The sequence below is a fragment of the Tiliqua scincoides genome, chromosome 1, assembly GCF_035046505.1.
Source record: "Tiliqua scincoides isolate rTilSci1 chromosome 1, rTilSci1.hap2, whole genome shotgun sequence".
Taxonomy (NCBI): Eukaryota; Metazoa; Chordata; class Lepidosauria; order Squamata; family Scincidae; genus Tiliqua; species Tiliqua scincoides.
Genome location: NC_089821.1, coordinates 181,872,686 through 181,896,805, shown reverse-complemented (window position 1 = coordinate 181,896,805; position 24,120 = coordinate 181,872,686). Strand labels below are relative to the sequence as shown.

The following is a 24,120-nucleotide window of genomic DNA, read 5'->3' as shown; positions in this document are numbered from 1 at the left end:
GTGTCCACCTGGAATCAATGGGAGCAGAACTGTGGGGTTGGCACTTGTTAGGCTTTGGGGTTCCTATGCTGTTTTGTCACTGGAATGTTGTACTGGTACACTGAAGTGTTCCTGGTCCTTCTAGCATGCACAGGATGGGGTTTAATGATGCCAGCCCCCTTTTCTATTCCCACTATTCTGTTTGACTTTTGCAGATATTAATTGTAAGTAATGATGCTCATGTTTAGGTAGTATAGCATCTGCTACAAACCTCATTATTTTAAAGTGTTGATTGCTTTTAGGGCTGAATGTTCTGCAATACAGAAGCAGGAGTGAGATTAACATTACTTTATTATTAAATTAGCTTGGAAAGGAAGCTCTAGGTCAAGATTATTTTGAAAAATCCAGAATTTGTTTACTAAATAGGATTGATAACAGTAGGTGTTTTTGATTATAGTGGCTTAAAAAGAGTTCATACACACAAATGTTAAGCCTACATTAAAATATCTTAAAAACATAGTCATGATGACAAGGTGTTGAATAGGTTGCATCACAGATTCCTTTTAACAACCAACCATGGGGGGGGGAATACGGGACATCTGGGGTTAAATTGTTATGTTTTGTATTATTGTGGGCTTTCTACTGGACTTAAAAGCTAGCAAGTAATTACAGGTATGTGCTAGCATCCTAAAGGTACAGTGCTGTATATACTGTATCAGTTTATAATCTAAGAAGTTAATATTCATGATCTTGTTCAGTACGTCTTGATCTGTTCTCCAAACTATGTTTTGCAATGTTCAGTTCTCAAGCTATGAATATATTATGATCTGCTGAGGAAATTTCATGGACTTTCCATCTTGCTGAGAAACAATATTTTTCTGAAATAACTACCAGCTCTTGCATTTGGAAAGTTCTGAACACTGCCTTAAAGCAGGGGTGTCCAAAGTTTTTGGCAGGAGGGCCACATCATCTCTCTGACACTGTGTCAGGGGCCAGGGGAAAAAAGAATTAATTCACATTTAAAATTTGAATAAATTTACATAAGTTTGCATAAATGAATATATTAAAGATGAACTTGTATGAATGAATGAAGGTCTTGAAATAGCTCAAGGCCTATAAAAGGCCTTGTACAAAGCAAGGCTGGCCTTTCCTTTGCTACTGCTACAGCATCAGAGACGTGAAACAGCAAGCGGTGGAGGAAGACTTCATCCCACAGCTCACTCAAGAAGTCAAACAGTCGCCCTCACGCTGAGAGCACTTGCATCGGGCCAGTGCGGGCTCCAACAAATCTCCGGAGGGCCAGAGGCTCATTGGAGACTGGGGTCTCCCTGAGGGCCGCATTCAGAGGCCTTGAGGGCCGCAAGTGGCCCCAGGGCCGGGGTTTGGGCACCCCTGCCTTAGAGTAACTCAATCTGCTTTGTATCTTTGCATGAAGGGAGCCAAGCAGAAACCTCTTGCCTTTAAGCAGAGATAATTTTACATTGGATGTGAACTGTATGACTATAGGCTTTGGATTATACTAGATCATATAAGGACTTTATTTAATTACAGACCAGTATGTTTTAATTGTTATGAGCAGAAGTTAGTATGCCTAGTTGTTTGGTGTGCACTTTATTTATGTGGCATGAAACAACAACAGTGGTAGTGGCAGAGAGAGAGAGAGAGAGAGAGAGAGAGAGAGAGAGAGAGAGAGAAGTGGAGCAAAACACTGGTGGGCTGGCTCTTAAAGAGATTGGTTAAAATTGCTCTTTTGGTTTTACAGCTCTAGATCAATTCTTGGTGGCTTGATACACTTCCTTGCTCATCGTCTTGTTATTGGTTGTGGGTCCAGACCCCTTTCCCTCTCTGCTTTTTCTATTCTGTTTGGTACTGTTTTGGAGGGAGAAATTGATATGTTCCCTTATAGATGCTGGAAACTCTGCTCTCAAGTCTATTCTGATGCATACAGAATGGCATAGGACCAGACTAGACATTTGGGGCTGTGTTTGTAGTTCAAACAGTTACTTGTCCCATTTAGCTGTAAAGTGGGTGGAGGAAGAGTTCTGCCCTGCCTTACTTTATCACACTTGGTTGCTTTGTGCAATTTCCCCTGCTTGACTTGCTTCTAGTATTGAAGTTGGAATGGAGAAAGAGATTGGGTGAGATCCCCATGTGATCCTGCCTGTTTTAAAAAGTAGATCTCCCACCCCAATGCTTGCTTTATAGGTGATTGGGCAAGGACTGTTTTTTACAAACATCCAGGCGTTGCAGATGTCTGGCCCTTGGAAACAAAATACAAAGTTTGAAGCCTCTGAAAGTGTATAAAAACCTTGCTGTGAAATAGAAATACAGTAATAGCCCTTCACAGATATATACTCAAGGAGAAAGTACATGTTGTCCTGGTATTACGCTGTACCAGTTTGAAGAGGTTATGTTAATATGCAGTAAGTGGTTCTGCAATGCAGGTGTGCTGATGTGATTAGTTGTTTATGTTGTGATATTGCAAACAAAAGAATTTCTCCCTCTTCTGCTTTAAATCTGCTTGGTCATAAAAGGACAATTTCCTGCTTGACAGTAGCATGACACCCAACAGTCAGTGTAATTATTACTATTGTGGGATCTTGTTATGCACTGTTATTTTACATTATAGCTAAACAAATAAAACTGTGTTTCCTTTAAGGGAATTGAGAAACAAAATGGAAACCTGCAAGTATTACCTTAAATGATCAAACACATGCTTTCCGATCTCCTTGGAGGCTTTAAAATATAGTATAGTATAATATTTATTCTATAAGTAAATAAATAATAGTAATAGTATCTGGCATGATCAAACATGATCAATGCCAGATACTGTATTTCAAAGCCTCCAAGGAGGTAGGAAAGCATGCATATGGTAATGTTTGAACTTGAGGTTCTGTTTGTTCCTTTCCTCATGTTCTTCAAAGAAGGCCGAAAACACACTTTTCAATTGCCCTTTCCTAATTTTTGATTGTGCTCTTTTGTCTCTCTTTGAATGAGTGTTTTGCTGGTTTTTAAAATTATCTTTATTGAATTTCTATATTAATATTTTGTGTATGTTGGCATCTCGGAAGACTATGGTATCGTGCTCTGAATAGTGGTTTTGGAACAGAGTATCCTCTCCAGTGCGCAAAGCCTGGGTAAAGTAGACATGGAGGATAGACTGTTACCCATGCAGCAAATCCCCCCTCTCTACATCGCTGAAATGGTCCAATGGAAAGGCAGACGCCAATACGGTTGGTTCCAGTGGCGTCGCAGGAGTTGCCAGAACGTGACTATGTTCAGCCATGAACTGCCTCAGGGACTCTGGCTCCGGATTTTGCCTCGAGGTTGACTCCTGAAGCCTTTTCCATAACTGGATGTAGCCACAAGGCAGTGGAGGTTTGGGATCAGAGTTTTCCTTGTCTCAGATGAGCTGCCTTCCCCCATCTACCCGGTGGCTATTTAGTCGCCTCTTACGACAAGTACAGTCAAACTGAGGGCCTATTCTTATCCCCAGCCCCCACGGATTTTGTGTATAATCTGCCTTAAATCATAAAGTGAGGATATAAATCTTTTTAAATAAACTCAGTTCTGATTTTGACAGATGTCTAATAAAATTTAACTAGTTTAATGTCTGACTTAAAAATCTAGCCAGTGTTAAAAAACTTTTTTTAAAAGTTGTATTTCTGAGAAACTTGCCTTGCATTATAAAACAGCTTTCTTTTTCTGATCTCTTAACAAGAAATTACTTTTTTTTTTAGCATTACCATGAAATATGGATATGTTGTGAAATAATAACTTAGTTACTTATTTCTGTGCACAAAATGCAGTCTTGCTTACAGTAAAACAGATGTTTAGGGAAATATTTTCATGTTGAACCTGTCTGTCATTCTTTCACAACGTGAGGTAAGAGATGAGAAAGAATTGCTGAGTCAAAAAGCACTTGGTGATGTCAGCAATTTACTTTTTTTATAGCAAGTTCCTAAATAGTATTCTGACTAATGTTGTCCTGCCCCGTACTTTGTTCCCTTTATGCCTTCTGCTGTCAGCTTGATAGGTTAAGTAACTGCTGCTAACACACTTTTGGATTAAGATGGTTGACAGTTACATTTCAGCCTTATGATTTATGTTTCCCTCCCCAACCAAGGGCCAGGTATTTGTACTTTAATCTCCAGCCATTAAAGTTGATTTTCTGGGAGTGAAGAAAATGGAATTGAAAGAAATGCACCCTTATAAATGTTTCTGCTGTAGATTTTGATGGTGTCTTTCTGCCAGATCAGGGGTGTCGAAACATTTTGGCAGGATGGCCACATCATCTCTCTGACACTGTGTTGGGGACCGGGGAAAAAAAGAATTAATTTACATTTAAATTTGAATAAATTTACATAAATGAATTTTTTAGAGATGGAACTTATATGAATGAATGAAGGTCTTGTAGTAGCTCAAGACCTATAAAAGGCCTTGCACAAAGCAAGGTCAGCCTTTCCTTCACTACCACTGCTATATCACAGACGTAAAACAGCAAGTAGTGGAGGGAGTCCTTGTCCCACAGCTCAGGTGAGAGGTCGAACAGTCCTCCTCATGCTGAGAGCAGTTGCGTCAGGCCACTGGAGTCGCTAGGGGGGTGCGGGCGGTGCGAGCCACACCAGGTGACGCGCCAGGGGGTGACGCGCCCTGGGGAGGACGCACTAACTTCGTGGCATTAGGCGCTACCACATCATGCCATACACCATTGGATGCGGAATGGACAGCGAAGTGCAGTGCAAAAAACAGAATTGAAATCGCTCCTTTCGTTCAAAAGGTATGGCCAAATATTGTAAGGAAAAAATGCATGGAGTCCTATGGAAAGTGAAAGTGAGCCGTATCGCGCGTTTAGTTGTGAGTAGGCAAACTTGCCTTAGTCTGTCGGAAAGGGCAGGCTGGGAGGAATCCAACGACACCAGAATGGTCTCGATCAAATGAATGCAGCCCCCCAAAAACAGCCGAGGAAGTCCCTGCCTTCCTCCCAGCTGCAGTCTATGGAGCCAGAAATGAAGCTACATGGTCGTGTTTACTCGTGAGTAGGCAGACTTGCCTTAGTCCGTTGGAAAGGGCAGGCTGAGAGGACTCCAAGGATGTCAGAATGGTCCTGATCCAATGAGTGCAGCCCCCCGAAACACCCGAGGAGGAGGTCAGTCCCTCCCTCCCAGCTGCAAAGCAAAGCAGCCTCAGGGTCATGTTTACTCAGGAGTAGGCAGATGTGCCTTGGCTGGTGGTCATGCCAGGCAAAGGGGAATGTGAGGACCCCAGAAGGGTCCTGATCCGATGGAGCTAGAGTGCAACAGAAGGCAGCCCCCCCCCCCCCACTAAAAAGGACAAAAAAGAGGCTTGAATGGTAAGGGGAAGTTTTCTATTCTGCACTTGCAAAGCCAGGTGGGTCTTTATCTGGATATGCCTGAAATAGAAGAACCTTAAACTGGGCACTGGGGAGGGCTGGAAATCTCACTGATTCTTTTTGGGGGTTTATTATTGCAGGCAGACTACAGAGTAAACCCCATTAAATGCTATGGGACTTACTTCAGAGTAGACATGCATAGGATTGGGCTCAGAGGCTGCAGTCCTACCCACACTTTCCTGAGAGTAAGCCCCATTGACCACAATAGAACTTACTTCAGGGTAGATTCACTTGGTGAAACAGGACTGGCTCCTCCTTATTTCATTATTTCTTTTATTTTAATTTAATTATTTATAATTATTTATTTTAATTTGCTTGATGGGTCACTTCTGGCCATGACATCACTTCTAAGGGGTCCTGGACAGATTGTCATTCTAAAAAGTGGGTTCATGTGCTAAAAGTTTGAGAACTGCTACAATAAGGTGTTAGTAAGTTGTCTCAGGGGTAGGGGTGTGTGCGTGTGTGTGTGTGCGTGTGTGACTCTACAAGTTTTAAAAATCACTAAAATCAGAATTTGGAGGAGTAATACCATCATGTTATATATCAATCAATGTGTAATTTCGTGCAGAATGCAATGAAACAAACCACATTGAAATATCTGTGTTCTAACAAAAGGTACAGCCAAAAAACCAGTGGGGGAGGGGTGATGGTACATAACCACGCCCATCACCTGGGGCATTGCCCTGCCCACTGCATGGGGTGATGCGCAGGCCTCCTGTACCGGGTGACGTGAATCCTAGTGAAGCCACTGTGTCAGGCCAGTGTGGGCTCCAGCAAGTTTCTGGAGTCTGGGGGCTCCCCAAGGGCCAGATTGAGAGCCCCCGAGTGCCGCAAGTGGCTCCTGTGCCGGGGTTTGGGCACCCCTGTGCCAGATAATAAAGATTTGTATTTATTCAGAGATTCACCGTATTTTTCGCTCCATAAGACACACCTGACCATACGATGCACCTAGTTTTTAGAGGAGGAAAACGGGACCCTGCAGGTGCCGCCTGGGTGGGCGAAGCCTCGCGCAGTCCCAGCAGCTGCGGAGCCGGGCAGCGGCAGGTGAAGGGCGACTCGTGCGCAGAGCTGCTGTGGAGGGAGGGATCCTCGCTCCCTGCGGGAGAAGCGCTGCCTCCTCCCAACAGCCCTGTGAGGTGGGACAGCGGAGCGGCAGCGCCCCAGCCCCCTTCTTCCAGTGGACAGGCAGCCTCCCTCCCCTGGGCGCCCGGCCAGCTCTGAGAAAGCCTGCCTGGCGCAGGGACTGGGCACACCCGCGGGAGGAGGTGTGCCGATGAGCGGAGAGTGGGCCAGGCCGGGCACGTGCGCCGCCGGCGCCCCCGGGTGGCAGCACCAGCAGCAGCTCTGTGGTGGCAGCAGAGCGTGGTGGCCGCGAAGTTTGCCAAGCAGCGAGGAAGTTCCGCAGTTCGGCGCGCTGCCCGACGGGGCGGGTGCACTCCCGGCCGGGCGCCGCCGGTCTTACCTGGGCGAGGGCTGCGGGGCGAGGGACGGGCGGACGCTCCGGCCTCAGCAGCAGCGCATCTCCTGGCGGTGGCTCCCGGCCAAGCCCGGCAGTGGGCGGAGCGAGAGGCGGGCGGGAGGCGAGCTCTCGCCGGCGCGAGGGCAGCAGCCAGCCCAGCCCAGCCCCGGCTTCCCTTTCTGATCTGGCTGCAGGCTTCCCCATGGCATCATTAAGGTCCCCAACGTGCACTCTTTTTTGCAGTATTCGCTCCATAAGACGCACACACTCCCCCCCCCCACTTTTTTGGGGGGAAAAAGTGCGTCTTATGGAGCGAAAAATACGGTAATTCCAAATGTCATTTGTTATTGCTAGTATTTAATGATCTGGGTTTTATCACTAGTAGTATTTATATATTCTATAAAACATCAGTAGATTTTTAGTTTGGTAGATTGATAGTAGATATTCAGTATCAGTATTTGGTAATGTTTGTAGTGATGTATTTTGTATTCTAAATTATTTCAGTCAGTGCTACAACAAACCTATTTTTACTAATGAATAGCGTTTTTTATCTCTTTCTCATCTTTGCTATAACTGGATAATAAGCCCTTGAAAACATCATAGAGGAGCTGTTGGTTGATTAGTACTTCAAAGCTTGTGGGAGTGGGAGGACAGCAAAAGGAGTCCACAAGTACTGCACCTGCATGTGACTGGATCAAGCCTATAGTTCTCTAGGACAGTGGTTCTCACACATTTAGCATTGGGACCCACTTTTTAGAATGAGAATCTGTCAGGACCCACCAGAAGTGATGTCATGACCGGAAGTGACATCATCAAGCAGGAAAGTTTTTTACAATCCTAGGCTGCAATCCTACCCACACTTACGCAGGAGTAAGTCCAATTGACTATCATTGTTAAAAGGATATACATAGTAGCTTGTTCAAAGTACAGGTCTGTAACATTTTCCCAAATGCAGTCACATGCCATGGTAGCATCAAGTCTAATATATTAAAAATAAAATATTGAAATGAATGGAGACCCACCTGAAATTGGCTTGCTACCCACCTAGTTGGTCCTGACCCACAGTTTGAGAAACACTGCTCTAGGAAAAAGAAATGCAGGAGAACCAAAGCTTTACTGCAAACTAGAAGCTTCTGTTTATTCTCCTAATGTAAGAAAGGATGAGGAGGGAACTTGTGCGTTTGAGGCTCTCTGTGGCTTGTTTTCCATAACAAGCTATCCTTTTAATGAAATCTGGAGCTTACTGAATCATTTGAATGCAAATGCAAACACCCAATCTCCCAGTTTTATGAACTTGACCCAGTTGGAGTTGTCAGTGTCTGGGTCAACCGTTAAATGTGCCAAATAAGACAGAAGCAGGGAATATGTTTAAATCTTGTTGCTTTTATTTTTCTTTTTGAGTTTGTACCCACTACACTGTGTCCATTTGGGGGGTTTGCTTTTCTTTTGGCAATTGGTTGGGTTAATTTATCTTATTAAAGGATAAGAGAGAAGGAGAAGGAACTAGGAGATGTGCTTGGACATGAAAGCCCGGCCCACCTGCCTCTAGGAGTCCTGTTCTCATCTTTTAAATTTTTTTTCCTTAAAGAGAACTAGCCAGTTCAAGCTCTTTTCTGAGGACTTTAATCTGACCATGAAAATGAACCCAGATTCTGCTTTGGTTAGCATGCGCACAGAATGTAAACCCTGTATTTGTTTTGCATAATAAGCATAGTGCTTTCTCTGTCCATGCTGGGTAAAGTGCTTTCTCTGTCCATCCCCTGCTAACTGGGCATAAGACACTTTTTCAAGTGGTGTTCCTCTTATATTAACAGGGGGAGAGTAACTATCCTTCTTCACCCTGGCGCAGTGTCTTAACTAATGACTGTTTGCTAGAGTTCTTCTGCATCTTTTTAGATTGTGAGCCCTTTTGGGACAGGGAGCCACTTAGTTATTTGACTTTGTAAACTGCCTTGTGATCTTCTTGTTGCAAGGCAGTATATAAATGCTGAAGATGATGATGACGAAGAGTGAATAAAGTTTTTAATAAATGCCCTCATCTCTGCTGATAAAGCTAATTTCTTAAATGTTTCACAAATCTAATCTTCTCTCCCCTCCTCTTCTTTCAGGTCTCCCTTGCAATTATGGCAATCTAAAAGAGCTAGAAAGTGTGGAGGGGGAATCCCCCTCCCCACTCCTTTGGTTGCCTTCTGGAATTCCTCCCCCGGACAATAATACAGTAATTTGTAGATGAAGAAATGAAGACTTAAATATAAATTTATATTGGTGAAAATATTTATTTTTTTAAATGCCAAGCTTTAACAGCACAATGATCCTCATGGCAGCTGTCTGAAACTGAACTACTTGGAAATCATGACCTTCTTGTGAAGAAGAAGCAAAAGCAGAGTGCCCTGGTGTGTTGACAGGGGCTTCTCTTGCAGGGGGGAACAGTTTAGGAAAGAGTAAGATGAGTTCTTTGATGCCAGACTGCACCTTGAAGTGTCGATCACCACAGCATGCTTTGGATATTGTCTCTGTAGTGACCCGAGGAAATGAAGGCCAGATCAAGGCCTTTCTTACTTCTCACTGCTATAATGCAGCAACAAGCAAGGACATGTTTGGCAGGAGTGCCCTCCATCTTGCCTCTTCCTGTGGTAAGAAAGGTGTACTGGATTGGCTGGCAGAAACAAATGAAGTGGATTTGTCAGCAAAAGACAAAGAATCGGGATGGACAGCTTTGCACCGAGGCATCTTCTATGGACATATAGACTGTGCGTGGTCATTGCTGAAGGTCAGTAGTCCTGATAACCCAGCAACTGTAGAATGTACCTAAAATCTTGAGAAACCAAACATTGAGCAAAAAGAACACTTGATATAATTACTGCAAAATTTCATCACATATATGCACTCTGTATCAATTTTTCCTGATAAATTGCAACAAGAATTTGTCTCAAGGGATTGACATTGGTTTTAAGTGAATAAATCCTCATTGGGAGCCACTGTCTTAGAACAGGGGTGTCAAACATAAGGCCTGGGGGTGGGATGTAGCCCGCAAAAGCTTTTTATTCAGCCTCTCAGTTGCTGAGCAGTGCTGAGGTGTTACTGCTGAAAGGGCAGCCCACATGAAAATTGGGTTCTCCCATATCTTAAAATATGATATTTGTGTATTTTGTCTTCTGTCATTTGTAGTTAATGAGTTCCTAAGTGAGAAAAGGTACTTATTATTGGTTATGACCTGTTTTAATGACTTCACTTCCTGTTCTTAGCAGGCATCATGAATGCTATTGGGCCCTCTGTATGAAATGAGTTTGGCACCCCGTCTGAGAAAGTACAAATAATTTTTGAACGCTAACAAATAAGTTAAAAATTATGCATCAGAGTAATATGCATGCTTTAAAGATCAAAATAATGTTTTTTAGTTTAAAACAAGTAAGGGGGAAGTAAACGTAGGAGCAAAATGTGAACTGTAATGTGTTCAGTGTCTTAGGCCTGATTCACACAAATTGCACAAGATACACTTCATTGTCTGCTTCTGTAATGCTGTCAACTTTTTACTAGTTTTGAAAACTTTCCAAAGTAGCAGCATCACATCAGAGAAAAAAAGGTGCATTTGACATGCTAGCTAAACAGCTTCCTGGATCACCTATTTCAGATCATCTTTTTTTACAATGCCAGGCTGCCATTTTCTGAACTTAGATTTATTTCTCCATGAAATAATTAAAACTAGTTGATGAATTTTATATATACTAATTAAAACGTGTGTTATGATGCTTTACTCTATTTTTTACCTAAAAGGACATGATATGTTTGTAGCCCAATCCTACCTAAACATCCCCATGACGATGTAGCAGTGCTGGCATAGGCTACACTGCATCCTGCAGGTGTTAAGTCTCTTGGAATAAGGGGACATAATTTGTTCCCTTGCCTCAAGATAAACCTCAGCCTGCACAGTCGGTCTGTGCAATATCACTGGTGCAAGTCCGTGTTGATCCATGTTGGCGGATCAGGCCCAGGAAGGGGGGATACTGTGTGCACTGCTGCTGATCCTGACCCCTCCCAGCCCTGATCTGCCCATCCCCTGATGCTGCCCGTTACATTCCTTCCCCCTACACCTGCGTAGCTCTGCACAGAACGTACCTGCTTTGATGGGTGCTGCTCTTCACACTGGCAGGAAGGCTCTGATCTTCCAACTGGTGCATGTTTGCAACTGTCTGCACCAGATAGGATTGTGCCATTAAATAATGAACTCTAAATGTAAAATGTTTTTGGATTTCTTCTGTAAAATGGAAATGGAAATCAACTAATGTTGAGGATTAATAAAATTATTGATTTCTGTATTGCTTCTCCCACCCACTTCTAGCATGGTGTGAACTTGTATGTGCCAGATAAAGAAGGTTTGTCTGCTTTGGACCTGGTAATGAAGGACAGACCAGCTCATGTTGTATTCAAGAATACTGGTAGGTCATTGCATAAAATAATCATTAATTTTACAGTTATGTTTAATATGTAAACATAACCGTGTTTTACAGAATACATGCTATTGTAAAATGCAATGCAACATGTGTGTTTGATTATACTGAATTTCTGGAGAGTGGGCTTGCCTTTAAATGTCAGATGCTGGATAAAACACTCCCTTGAAGCTCTAGGAGGTCTATCTGCATAGTCAGCTGGCAGATGTCTCATCAGCTGCTATCACTGTTCCAGCAAGCAGAGAAGAGGATGAATACTAAGGGTGGGACTTAATTGGGCTCATTGGGGTTTGTCCTCCCACTCTAAGGCAGTAGTGCTTGGCAATAGTGCTTGGCAATTGTAGCAAGTGCAGCTGATTTAAGAACAGTCATAGGATCCCCCCCTTCAATAGAAGAGCAATGGGCTAGCCCAGTGACACTCAAACTTTTCTGGCCAGTGGCTCCCTTGACCCCCCCCCCCCGTGGCTGTTGGCCATGACTCCCCATCATGTTCCTGAGGGTTGAAAGTGACATCATTAAACAGGAAGTGGCCAGAAATATCAACTATATTAATATTAATTATATTAATCATATCATTAATTAAATGCAGATCTTAAAAATATATTATTAATACACAGCAATATACATGCTTTATAAATGATCAGCTGCTGATCACTGTTGGAGACAGGATGCTGGAGTAGGTAGATTTTGTCTGGTCCAGGAAGACTCATTTTTTTTAACTTTGTAAGCATACCAATAGAATTGTTTTATCAAGTGAACTTTGTGAACAACCAGTCTGACCAACGTTACACACACCCACCCCTGTGGACCCCAATCCAACTAGTCATTTCTCCCATTCTCCTTGGACAGAAGAATCCAAGGAGGATCCCTTTATTAATTTAATGAAATTAAATTTTTCCAGCAGCTGGTGGGGAAAACAAAAATAGACTATGAAAATATATCAGAGCTGATAAGGGTTTGGTTGGAAGCTGATTTGTCTCCTATACTAGGAGATGCACAGCCCAATCCTACACATACCTACTCAGAAGTAAGTCCCATTAGAGTCAATGGGTCTTACTCCCAGGAAAGTGTGGATAGGATTGGGCTGGCAATCACTTCATCAATGGCTGATAAGTATTCCCTTCAAATAGCAAGATTCATCACTTTAAAAATACAGCCTCTCCTCTTCACTCAAACAACAAGATTAATAAATCACTTTAAAAACAGTACCCTTTTCCTGCTCCTGGCCAAGTAAAGTGTGTGCTTCTCTCTCCCCCCCCCCCTTTGCCAACTGCATGGAAACAACTTTAAGACCCCTGGTGACTGGTAAAATAGGAAGTGTTTTATTTGGGGAGGGGGAGGAAAGCGGGAAGGTTTGGAGATCGAAAGGGGGGAGTGGAAGAGGGAGGGGGTTGAAAAGAGAGATTTCACTTTGATGAGAAGCGATCCCAGGCTGGGAACTAGGAACCAACCAGACAAGGATCAAGGAGGGTTTCTTTCTGACGGTTAGCAAGGACAAGGACTGCAAAATGAGCATGCTTGGTACTTGCCAGATGGGGGCTGGAGTAAAAGAGCTTTGGAAACAACATGCAGCGAACACAGAAGGCGGCAGCCTCGGAGTGGAGCGAGAAGAGGGCAGGGCGGCAGCAGCCATTCTCGCAGTCATTCTAGGAGGGAGCAGCTGAGCAACTCCCGTTTCTTCTGCTTCAAAAAAAAAGAGCAGAAGACGGGCTTGTATTCTGCCCAGGGGTGTGACTGTATTGCGTGAAAGGACACCCCGCGCCTCCCCTTTGAGTTCCTGGTGCCTCCCTAAGGAGCAGCGCCTCACAGTTTGAATAACACTGGGCTAGCCTATCATTTTCTCTCCTGGTTTTTCTTCAACAGTTGCTTAGTGAGTACATGAGAATCTTAGTTGCTAGTACAGTCTTGATGACTCTGGTTACCTGTCTGGGTGGGTTGAAATATGGACCCCTGCTTACCTTTTATTCAGATATTTTCAGTAAGCCTAGGATTGCTCTACTTTGTCTGGGTGCGTCTTCACAAACACATAGACAGCTATTAATATTGGTGTTCCAATGTATTTGAGATTTAACAAAAAATCTTTGTCAAGAGAATATTTAATTCATTAGCCTGCTCAATAAGAATGCATTATGATATCATCCAAGCCTTAGCTTGAGCTGGTTCGTAAAAGACTCAGAAGTTTCTTTGAAGAAGATTTGTATATTGAAATGCATTGAGAACACCAATTCTAGCAGATGTCCTGATTGTGTTCATATACGTTTAGAGCTGTTCTTGATCTTCTTTGTTACACGCAATCCTCTAATCATGCAGTTAAGATAAAAGTTGAATTGACAATCTGGAACTGTGAATTTTGGGATCATGTTATCTAGACTTTTGTTTTGCAAATGCTTAGATATCGAATTTTGTCATGATAATAAATTTTGATGTGCTAGAATTTTTTAGGATTAATTCCCAAAATGTCCTGTTGTGGAATATCTGGAAAGAAGCTATTCAGCAAAACACAGAAGAGAAACTAAAATGCATTTCATACATAAGTGTAGAAGATAATACAAATGGCGTTTATCACTTTGTGTTAGATCCTACAGATGTCTACACTTGGGGAAACAACATCAACTTTACTTTGGGCCATGGCAGTCAGCAGAGTAAACATCATCCTGAGTTGGTGGATCTCTTTCCTAGGAATGGTGTTTATATTAAACAGGTAATTTAAACATATGAATAGTGCTTTGATTTAGTTAGTATAAAGTACATTCTTTTCAGAATTAAGCCACCAAGTAGAAGAGCTTCAGTACTGAATTTTCTTTTGCATTCCTTCTCTATGTTGAGATTCTTGAATCTGTATCTCATGGTATTTGCACATGAAGATGACTCTGATGTAGATTGACCAGTGATCCTAGCCTGCCTTAAATGATGGAAACTGCTTAGGTGTAAGATGATACGTGTAGGTCAAACATGTGGCACTTTTCCCCCTTTCAATTCCGAAAATGCTGTTTCTGTTTGGAAAGAAGTCTTTTTTTATACTGTTATATGATATCTGCAGGGGTTTGGTACTGGGACTCTATGCAGATATGATAAAAACAGGCATGCTCAAATCCGCTTGTTAAACTGCGTAAAAATGATAAAAACAGTGGGTGCAATGTGAATGAAACATTGTGAACAAGTGCTTCAGAGAGATCTTGTTCCAGACCTGATTCTGCTACAGCAGAATATATGGAAGTTTTTGCAGGGGTGTCGTACACTTGGGTCTCACTCCCAGGGTTTTGGGTGCTCAGAGTTGTTGGTTCTGAACCCTAGAGCCCTCAAAGATCCCTGTTCGGTAGTACTGCCACCACCCTGTAAGAGCCAGTGCCTCAGTCCAGGGAAACCAAGACCCTTTAGGCTTAACTGTATCCCTTGTAGGCACTGAGCACTTTCTTTACTTAAAGTCTCAGTCCTCAAGTTACTGGTCCACAATGAGGATTTTTGGTAGCTTGCTGAACGGCTAGGCAGGATTCTGAACCTTTGTCCCCAACAGAAAATGAACCTAAAAGGATTTTCTACTTTATTAAATACATAGGGTTACAAAAGGTTACAAAAGGCAGCAAATGCTAGAGGCAGAAAAACTTCTAGGAAACATAACAGCATAAAACAACAAAGCTAACTTGCTAACTCTATTATTCTCTAACCCTCACCTGGGTCAGCTTCTTTTGTAGATGCTCAGGTCAGTTACCTATGGCCACATGGTCCTGGTGGGGCAGGATGTGCACCCACCACCTTTCTCACCAAGAGACAAGGAACAAAGACCCTGTCCTCTGGAAGTGGGGCTGGAAGCTTGCCCTCTCAGCTCTTCCCTCCCCCTGGAGATCTGCAGCTGCATTCCATCCTTGATGGGCGTCTTTCTGGCTGCCTAGGTGCTACATAATCACCTTCCATTGAGATTTAAATCCTAGCAGCTAGGAAATGCAAGCCACTTCTGTGTTACTGTTTTAGCTTGGTTCAGGCCTTGCAATGCTACTAGGCCTGAACTGTACATATCCATGACAAGGGGGTATGTGGAATTTTTTTCCTGGGAGTACATCTCAATCCATGGTTGGATGAAACCACGGGTATGAGTCTTGCAGATACAGCATACCCCATGTCATTTGCAGTTTGCATTTCTGATCTCTTATTTTTAACCATCTTGGCAATATGGGCTTCTTACGTCTCATGGTCGTGTTTTATTTTTTACACGGAAATGCGAGTTGAGTGGGTGGAAATACTTGTTTTTCCTGTTATGTCCTATTGATGCATGTTTTTCTAACAAAAGATGACAAGGATTCTGTACTCAGCATTTTATAAACCTAGGAGTGTGCAGTTTTTTCAGACTAGCTTTTAGGTGTCTTTATTTATTAAACTGATTGAGGGCCAATTCCTATCCAGTTTTCTAGGTGCAGCCATGCCAGTGGGGCATGTGCTGCACCCTGCAAGGAAGGGGCAAATGTTACCTTACGTCCTCCAGGTCAGGGAGCATTTGTCCCTTTCTACAAGGCTGCATTGCAGCTGCACTGGCACTGGAAAGTTGGATAGGATTGGGCCCTGAGTCCTTCAAAGAAGTTGACATTAACCTGCAGGTAGATTATCTCTATTCAATGCACTTTTTTCTCTCCTTAGGTGGTGCTTTCTAAATTTCATTCGGTGTTTCTTTCCCAGAAAGGACAAGTGTATACCTGTGGACATGGTCAAGGAGGTCGTTTGGGTCATGGTGATGAACAGACTTGCTTGGTATTCTCAAACTAATATCCTGAATTGTGAAAACTGGCTTTCAGAAATAGTATCTGATCTCCTAAGACTTGTATTACACATACATTGGTGTTATTTATTTATAGTAGCTGTCCTGCAGTACTTTAGAATCTGATTTTGACATGCTGAGGACTGGAAACTGCTTCTGTTGCAGTGCAGAGATCGACTGTGTTCATAAACTGTAAAATGTAACATGCTAGTTCATGTTGATGTTGTTGGCTGTGTGTGGTAAAGATTAAAATATGTTGTAGATTTCACTTTTTTTGATACATTTTCTGTTTTAGTGGTAGAATTTTTTGCGCTGAGATTTTGAACAGGGTGGGATGTACATTTTAAGTTTAGTTGTCCCAAGTACTGACAACATGGTCTTGTTGACCATGAGAAAACTAAATCAATGCAATCTGAAGACTCCAGTTGAATAGATCATTTTTTTTATTAGAAATTGTGGTGTTCAGTGCTGTGGAAGTGCATAAGCAATAAACTAACTTTCCAGTGCAAGACAATACAAGCTGTTTTTCATTACTTTCTTTGGTGTAATGGTGTTCTTTCTAGTTCAAGTTCTAGTTCAAGTTGCCTTTGCGTGTAAGGCAATGGACAGTAAAGCAGTGCAAGTTTAATATATAAAAATTATCTATATAATGGAGATTCTCTTTTCAGTGAATGGGTTTTCACAAATGCCAATGTGGTTCATACCTTTTTGATGTATTCTTTTGTAATGCCCGTCTAGTTTGTTTTAAACATTTTTACCCCACTTTTCCTCTTAAAATAGTTGTGCCGATGGTTGCTTATTCATGTGTAAAATACAATATTAAAAAAAAATCAAGCTGAAAGTGAGAGAAGGAATCAGAGAGCTTGTCTCTGCATGTGCTTTGGTGTATTTGAAAAGGGAGCATTTTTGTGTTGCCAAGTACTGCCAAAGCACACTGCAGCTGCAAAATGATCCCCCTTTTGGGGGAGACCATAAATCTTGACTGACTACCAAGGGTGCAAAAATTCCGTGCAACCCTGTATATACCACCTTTAAGCCATTTCTGCCTAACATTGCATATACGCAACAGGGACCAACTGTGTACACCTGTGGGCTGGGCAGAAATGGGTTAAGCATAATAAAGTAATTGCTAGGTTGCATATAAACCAAATTGTTCAGCATTTGGATCTCCCTATGACAGGGCATACAGAATAAAATACCATTTTTTATTGAAAGGTTTTGCTTTGATTTTGATTACAGTGGTAAAACTCCTGCTTGTGAGAGAGATGATAATTGCAGTGTTTCCCATTTTATCTTAGATTCCTAGACTGGTGGAAAGCCTGATGGTTCATCAGTGTTCACAAGTCACAGCAGCTAAAGATCATACAGTTGTGTTAACAGAAGATGGCTATGTGTATACCTTTGGTTTGAATACTTTTCATCAGCTGGGTATTGTTCCTCCTCCCGCCAATTGCAATGTTCCCAGACAGGTAAAAATAACTTCTGAGTAAATGGGTAGTGTCTAGCTTAACAGTGAATTAGAGGCATGTATACTCCTCAGGCACACGTAGACGCGGGTATACTGGACATAGTGCAACAGATTTATGTAATATCTGTGGCATCTGTAGTAAAAAAAAAAAACACATTCTAGATGGTTAAGCTCCAAGATGGCCACAAGCCTTTAACTTTCCCAGACTTTTTCATAGCCCATCTTGTTACATGATTCTTCATAGGAGGAGTAAATTGTGAGCAGTGGTCAGCTGCATTGCTTGCAGTTGAACCAAGAAGTGAAGAACATGTTTATAGAGGGCTGATTAGCTGAGTCCCTGAAAACCAGTTGCAGGGGAACAATGGTAGGAGAGGAATGCCTTCATCTCCTACTTGCGGGCTTTTTAGAGACAGCTGGTGGGCTGTGGTAGGAAATAGGATGCTGGACTAGATAGTCCTTGACTTGATTCTGCAGAGATTTTCTTATGTTTTTACATCCCTGTAGTCATCACTTTGGGAGAACTGTTGTAGTTCAAATGAAAATGAATCTCTTTCAAAACATAGTTGAAACTGCAGTGGAATTCCATACTCCAAATCAAAGGTTTTTGATAAATGGGTGAAAAGGCATTTTTTTTAATTGAAAAATTTCTGTCCCACTTTATTCAAAGCTCATTTTAGCATATGAAAGATGACAGGATATACATATTAATAGTTTTGATTTTATTATCTCTCTGAACAGTGCAATAAGGGGAGGAGGAATAGTAATTGCAGTTGGGATTTTATGATTTTGTTCTCCAAAATATTATAGTGGGGTAGGTTATAACTCAGATCTATGTATTTTCAGAAGTGAAAATGGTGTTGAAAAGGCTACATAATATGTATTTATATTCTAAGCACAGCTTTCAGTGTCAGTGGCTGAACAAGCATTTTGTTTCTCTTGCAGCATCTTGGAGCTCTTGATCTCGGTGTTTAAGGGCCCTATCTAGCGCTATGCATACCAGCTTACTGCCAGCGCACACTGTTGCAAACATGTCGTACAGCACGTTTGCGAGCCTTACCGCAGGCCCAGTGGAGCCAGTGGCTGCCCAGTGCAGTCAGGATGCTGCAGCAGCCATTTTGGCGCCGTGGCAGACTTGCACACCAGGCAGCTCCGTATTAGGTTGCCTGTAAGCAAAACAGACTTCAGAAGCAAAATATAAAACAATTCATAGTTTTAAAAACACAACCAGAGCAATCTAAGTGCCAGCAGCAGCATTGTGAAAATAGTTGTAAAAGCCCACTATATCCTTACTGTAACAATTACAGCAATTGTAGGCAACTGAAAACAATTAAAATCTGGTAGGAGAATACCATGACTTTACTGAACAGTGAATTCCAGAGTTGCTGCTGTTTCCACTTTTGGTGATTGTGTGTGTGTGTAAAACTGTACGTTCTGGTGCTGATGCTTTAATCTTTCTCCCAGATCTGTCCCTTTGTCCTGGGTCAAAATGGTATACTCTGCTTTCTCCACAGGATTAAAGCCAGCCAGAGAAAGACCATCTTTAAAAGTTACGTGGAGAATTCCTAAAAAGCTATACTGTAGCATGTAGGAATGGTCAAGGAGTGGTAGAACAAAGCTTTGGCTAACAATAAGCAACTGAGAATTAAAACATAAAAAGAAGTTTGTATAGGGGATAACATAAAGGGGATTTTAGGATAATAAGGGTCATATGAAAAGGAAGAAACAGAACAAGCATGCTTACAAAAATGTCTTGGTCAGTAGGAAATCCTAGTTGCAGATCTTAGCAAATCTTATAGCAGGTAATTGTAGCCAACACAGCAAAATAAACTCCCTAATGCAGTGGTTCCCAAACTGTGCGCTTCAGTGCCTCAGGGCACCATGCAGAATTCAGAGTGGTGTCATGGAATATTCCTGGTGACCTCTTCTTCTAGGCTCTCCCAGGTGCTGCCACATTGGATTGCACAACATCCATGAGTGTGGCTCCCAAGAGAACTGGAAAGAAGAGGCCACCATGAAAAAGGGTGCCCTGACTGCTCTAAGTTTGGGAACTTCTGCCCTAATTGATCTATCTCACTGATCCTGACTGAGATACTTTCTGTGACCTCAGCTGTCTGGACTTCACTGCAAATACAGGCAAATGGGTGGACTTCATTCCAAATTCAGACAGGTGGGTGGCTTGATCACACACCGATGAACTCTGAGAGAGCCATCAGAGCATATGCAAGATCATCCTTAAGGTCAAGTCAAGACCTAGCTTTACTAAGATCATTGTCCCATCTTACTGGATGTTTTAGGATCACATGGGTATTTCACCCCTTCCTCTGATCTGGTCAGGTGAGCTGGAATTTCCAATGGACTAATATAGGCTAGTCTTGGCTCATGGGCTGACTAGGATCTGTTGTTCCTCAGTGGCCAGCTGAAAGAGACAAGCAATTGACAAAATGATCTGTTTGCCTGGTATTACAAACTATGCAGTGGTGATAGTTTCATATGTCTTAGTGAAGCCTTTTTCCTCTTGACCCTGTCATGAAACTTCCCTCAAGTAAAAGGGAAGTGTGGAGAGGGGAGCTCTGATGTTGCAGTATTATAATATTGAAAGACATATACCTAGTTTTTCCACTTGTCTTTAAGTATGCTTTTTCCAGTCTGTATTTAGCATATTCATTCTGTCCTCTGAATGATATGATTTATATGTACCCTGAATATACTGTTCTAACCTGGTTGTGATATGTGTGTACTTTGGGTTTCTCTTATAGGTTCAAGCAAAAAATCTTAAAGGAAGAATGGTTGTTGGTGTGGCTGCAGGCAGATTCCATACAGTTCTGTGGACAAAAGAAGCAGTGTATACAATGGGATTGAATGGTGGACAGCTAGGTGAGAGAGTAAGAATTTTAAATATAATGGCTTTTTACAGAAGGGTGTGTGTGTGTGTGTGTGTGTGTGTGTCCTTTTTAGAAGTAACTTAAAATTATTTTGTTCTTTTACCATTAAGGTACAAAAGCTGGAGAGTGACTGAGTGGTGCTGGTAAAGGCTCTATTTTACCAGTAGTGCTGATAAACTACAAAAAAGCTTGGGGAAACCTCTCTGCTCTTTTACCTCCTTACCCCTTCTTATGACAATTTTCCTAATAGTCATTCTCTTATCACTACCCAGCTGCCCTTTGTGCCTGCATTACCAGAGAGAGAGACACACCATATATGTATATTTTAATTAATGTAACACAACTTGTATGGAATTTAGTTTTCTTTTTATTCTGATTGTCATTTAAAAATTCTTGATGTGAATACATGCAGAACTGCAGTAGGGTAAAATTTCCTAAATGGGCTTTAGCTTTTGATAAAAAGATGCTGACAGTGAATAGAATTTGTACCCCAGCTCTAGAAACAGTTGTATAATACCCTGAAATAACATTCAGTTGAAATCCAGGATGTGCAAATGCATCATGACTTGAATCTTGCTGTCTTATGTGCTCTCAAAGGCATCTGGTGGGCCACTATGACATTCAGTAAGCTGGGGCCCTTGGCCTCATCCAGCAGGGCTGTTCTTTTGTTCTTCAATTCATATAAGATTAAGACATAATTTCAAGTACATGTGCTCCAGATTGGAGTATATGTACTTCATTGTAATGTAGGGATGCTTTTTATAAATAAAATATAAGTCTGCACTCTAGAACACATTTCCTAGGGAGTTAGGACCATTGCATGCTCTGAGGCTTGCTTTTTCTAAATGTTCATAGGTTTGCAGTGTAAACATCTGTACTGAGAGCTAAGTGGGCTGGTGGCCTAACTTGGTATAAGACCGCTTCCTATGTTGACCTAGCTTTATGGATAGTTTCTGACCATTCAGAAATTTTAATTTTGAGGTGGATGGATGTTTTATCCGTACAACCTATTTCTGCTTTCTTTCTGAAATACTGTGTTCTCTGAAATATTGTGTTCAAATACCAAGTAGTTTTGGATCTGACGTTTAGGTTGTTTTCTTACGTTATAGGGTACTTGCTAGATCCTAATGGAGAGAAATGTGTGACTTCTCCTCGCCAAGTCTCTGCGCTGCATCACAAGGATGTTACTATATCCTTTGTCACTGCAAGTGATGGTGCCACAGTTTGTGTTACTGAAAGAGGGGATATCTATTTGCTCACTGAATATCAGTGCAAGAAGATTGCTTCCAAGTGAGTGCTTTTCTTCAGAGAAAATCTAGAAATTTACCCTTGCCAGGAATGACTCAACCAAGAGGCCATCTGAAGAATTTGCTTGGAGTGGCACCCTTAGAGGGGCAGCAAATAGACAAACCCTTTGCCCATCTGTCTGTTGCCTTCTCTAAATCCACTGCTCCACTGGGTATACCAATCCTCTCATCCTGCACTACTGGAGAAGTAGGAAAAAAAAAAGCTGCTGTGGTCCCACATCACATTTCCCTGCCTACTGAGTGCTTTCAAAGAACAGGGAGGCAGGGAAAGGTGATTTGGTGCCTTATCTTCGCTTACAATCTGCACTCTTCTGTTTGTAATGAGCACAAGCTTGGGGTTGCTTAGTTCCCAGCATCTCCTGCACCTGTTTGTTTCAGACAGAAGAGATTTGAACCAAGGAGGCTGCATGCAGCCAAGGGAAGGGGGATGAAAGAATGCCCACTTGTTTGCCCACCTTCCCTCTATAGGAGGGGTGCACACAGAAGCAGCATTGGATGGTGGATTTAGGCAGCACACAACCACACACAGCCTCTTACCCTTGCTGAGGTATTTTATTTTTATTAATTTGAACAACTGCGGTGGGTTACCTTTTTGCATGCACATTTAGTAACTCAGTCTGCCCAAGAGGACACCCTGCTTAACCATATTGCTAAACTACTTGGACCATGATTAAGAGGCTGTAAGTGGAAAGGTTGATACTACTTGCTCTGCATGTAACTGTGCAAGGCTTTTCAAAAAACTGTGTATGCTTCTGTTCCTTAGAACGCAACAGCCCTGAATGATGTGGTTTGCCTTCGGCCACCTGCTGAGTTCATTTATTTTTTCAATTTTCTCCTGAAGGGCCCCCAGACTGGCTTATAACAGAGTATTAAAAATACATACATCTAAAAGAAAACTTCAGAATACAAGATAAATATAATAAGTGTGTGCCTGTGTGTGTTAAACAGCAAGCAGCAATCAGTCACAAATGTAACAGAGGACCCAAAGTACATAAAATACCATAATTAGTAAATAATAAAAGCACCAATAAAACCAGCAGGCATCAAGCACTAAGACCACCAGCCCATGCCAGTGGCAAAATTCGATTGGGAAATCCCTGGTTCTCATTTCAGTCCTTTAACCACCAGCTTTCACTAATGTAGTTGGATTTAGGATTTAAGGCTTGTCCTGTAAACACGTGGAAGTGTTTATACAAGTGAATGGCACTTCCCTTTTGAGTATATATGTCTAAGATTTTGCTGTAATTTTAGTACTAAGTTGTTCTAGTTTGTCTTCTTAGTCTGAATGCCAGTTGTGTGAATGTTGAATGTCATCTTTGTTTTTGTTTTTTGGCTGCCTTTCATTGCTGTGTTCTTCAGTTTATCAGGTGTTCAAATTAGTTTCTTTATAGAAACACAGGTTTATTTTCTGGGTATTCTAATAAGGATGTTTCACATGCCTTGTACTTAATAGGAACCATATGATAACATGCTGGTAAGGGTGGGGCTAAGCAACACTAGTCAACTTTCCCACTGATGTAGAAACTTCAAAGTTTCTTGACAAAATTGACAAACTTGACAGAGTTTCTACATTACTGGAATAGTTGATACTGTTTCATCTGCTAACTATAGGCAGCTGTGCTGAATCTTGTGTTAGGTCAGTGTTGAGGTACTAGACTAAGGACACAATCCTAACCATGTCTACTCAGAAATAAGTCCTATTTTGTTCAATGGGGCTTGCTCTCAGAAAAGTGTGGTTAGGATTGCAGCTTTAGTGGGGTTTAAATGTCTATTTTATTGGTTCTGTAATTGTAAACATTTTTGCTTTCTTAGATGATGCTCTATATTTATATGAAGTGTCAACTTCTGTGTTTAATTGTTCAGGCAGCTAAATCTAAAAAAGGTTCTTGTTACTGGAGGCTATTTGGAATACAGAGTGGCTCCTCAACACCTTAAGGAAAATGAAGGTCAGAGAACTTCTATCCTTGCCCTGGATCAAGCTGGAAGAGTAAGTGGTCTGTAGAGTACTGTGCATCTCTATAATACAATTTAGTTAAAATTTTATCTAAGATCTTTCCTGTCCGTCTGTAACATTATACCATTAAGTAGGCCACTCCTGACATTTATTTTTAGAATAAATTTGCAATGAAGAGAAATAGTTGTGAAGAATTGTATACAGTATTCGTAAAATGTTTTATGCTCTTTACCTGCCACAAAAGGAGTAAACATGGATTTGTTGCGTAGCAGCTTATTTGTCTCTATTTATATGACTTTTAGAATAATACAGATATCCATATGAATGAGGTTCCCTACCTGAAACATGCATGATGACTGTAACCTGAAGATGAACAGTCCTTGAAGTGCTGTCTTGTCTTGTCTTGTCAGGACTGCCTTGCACTATTTTATCCACAATAACATTGGAGAGAAGTACATGCACT

The 24,120-nt window shown here is 41.8% G+C and overlaps 1 protein-coding gene across 1 annotated transcript in view; it reads left to right on the top strand.

The window, feature by feature from the left end:
• The window catches only part of IBTK (inhibitor of Bruton tyrosine kinase), a 62,368-nt gene that overhangs the window by 4,084 nt on the left and 34,164 nt on the right, over positions 1-24,120 (top strand). The window contains exons 2-9 of the mRNA XM_066612471.1: positions 8,960-9,621; positions 11,191-11,287; positions 13,876-14,000; positions 15,929-16,039; positions 17,345-17,515; positions 20,271-20,388; positions 21,506-21,686; positions 23,567-23,690. Coding sequence (XP_066468568.1) covers positions 9,298-9,621; positions 11,191-11,287; positions 13,876-14,000; positions 15,929-16,039; positions 17,345-17,515; positions 20,271-20,388; positions 21,506-21,686; positions 23,567-23,690 — 1,251 coding nt within the window. The 5' untranslated portion in view covers positions 8,960-9,297. The remainder of the gene's footprint in view (positions 1-8,959; positions 9,622-11,190; positions 11,288-13,875; positions 14,001-15,928; positions 16,040-17,344; positions 17,516-20,270; positions 20,389-21,505; positions 21,687-23,566; positions 23,691-24,120) is intronic.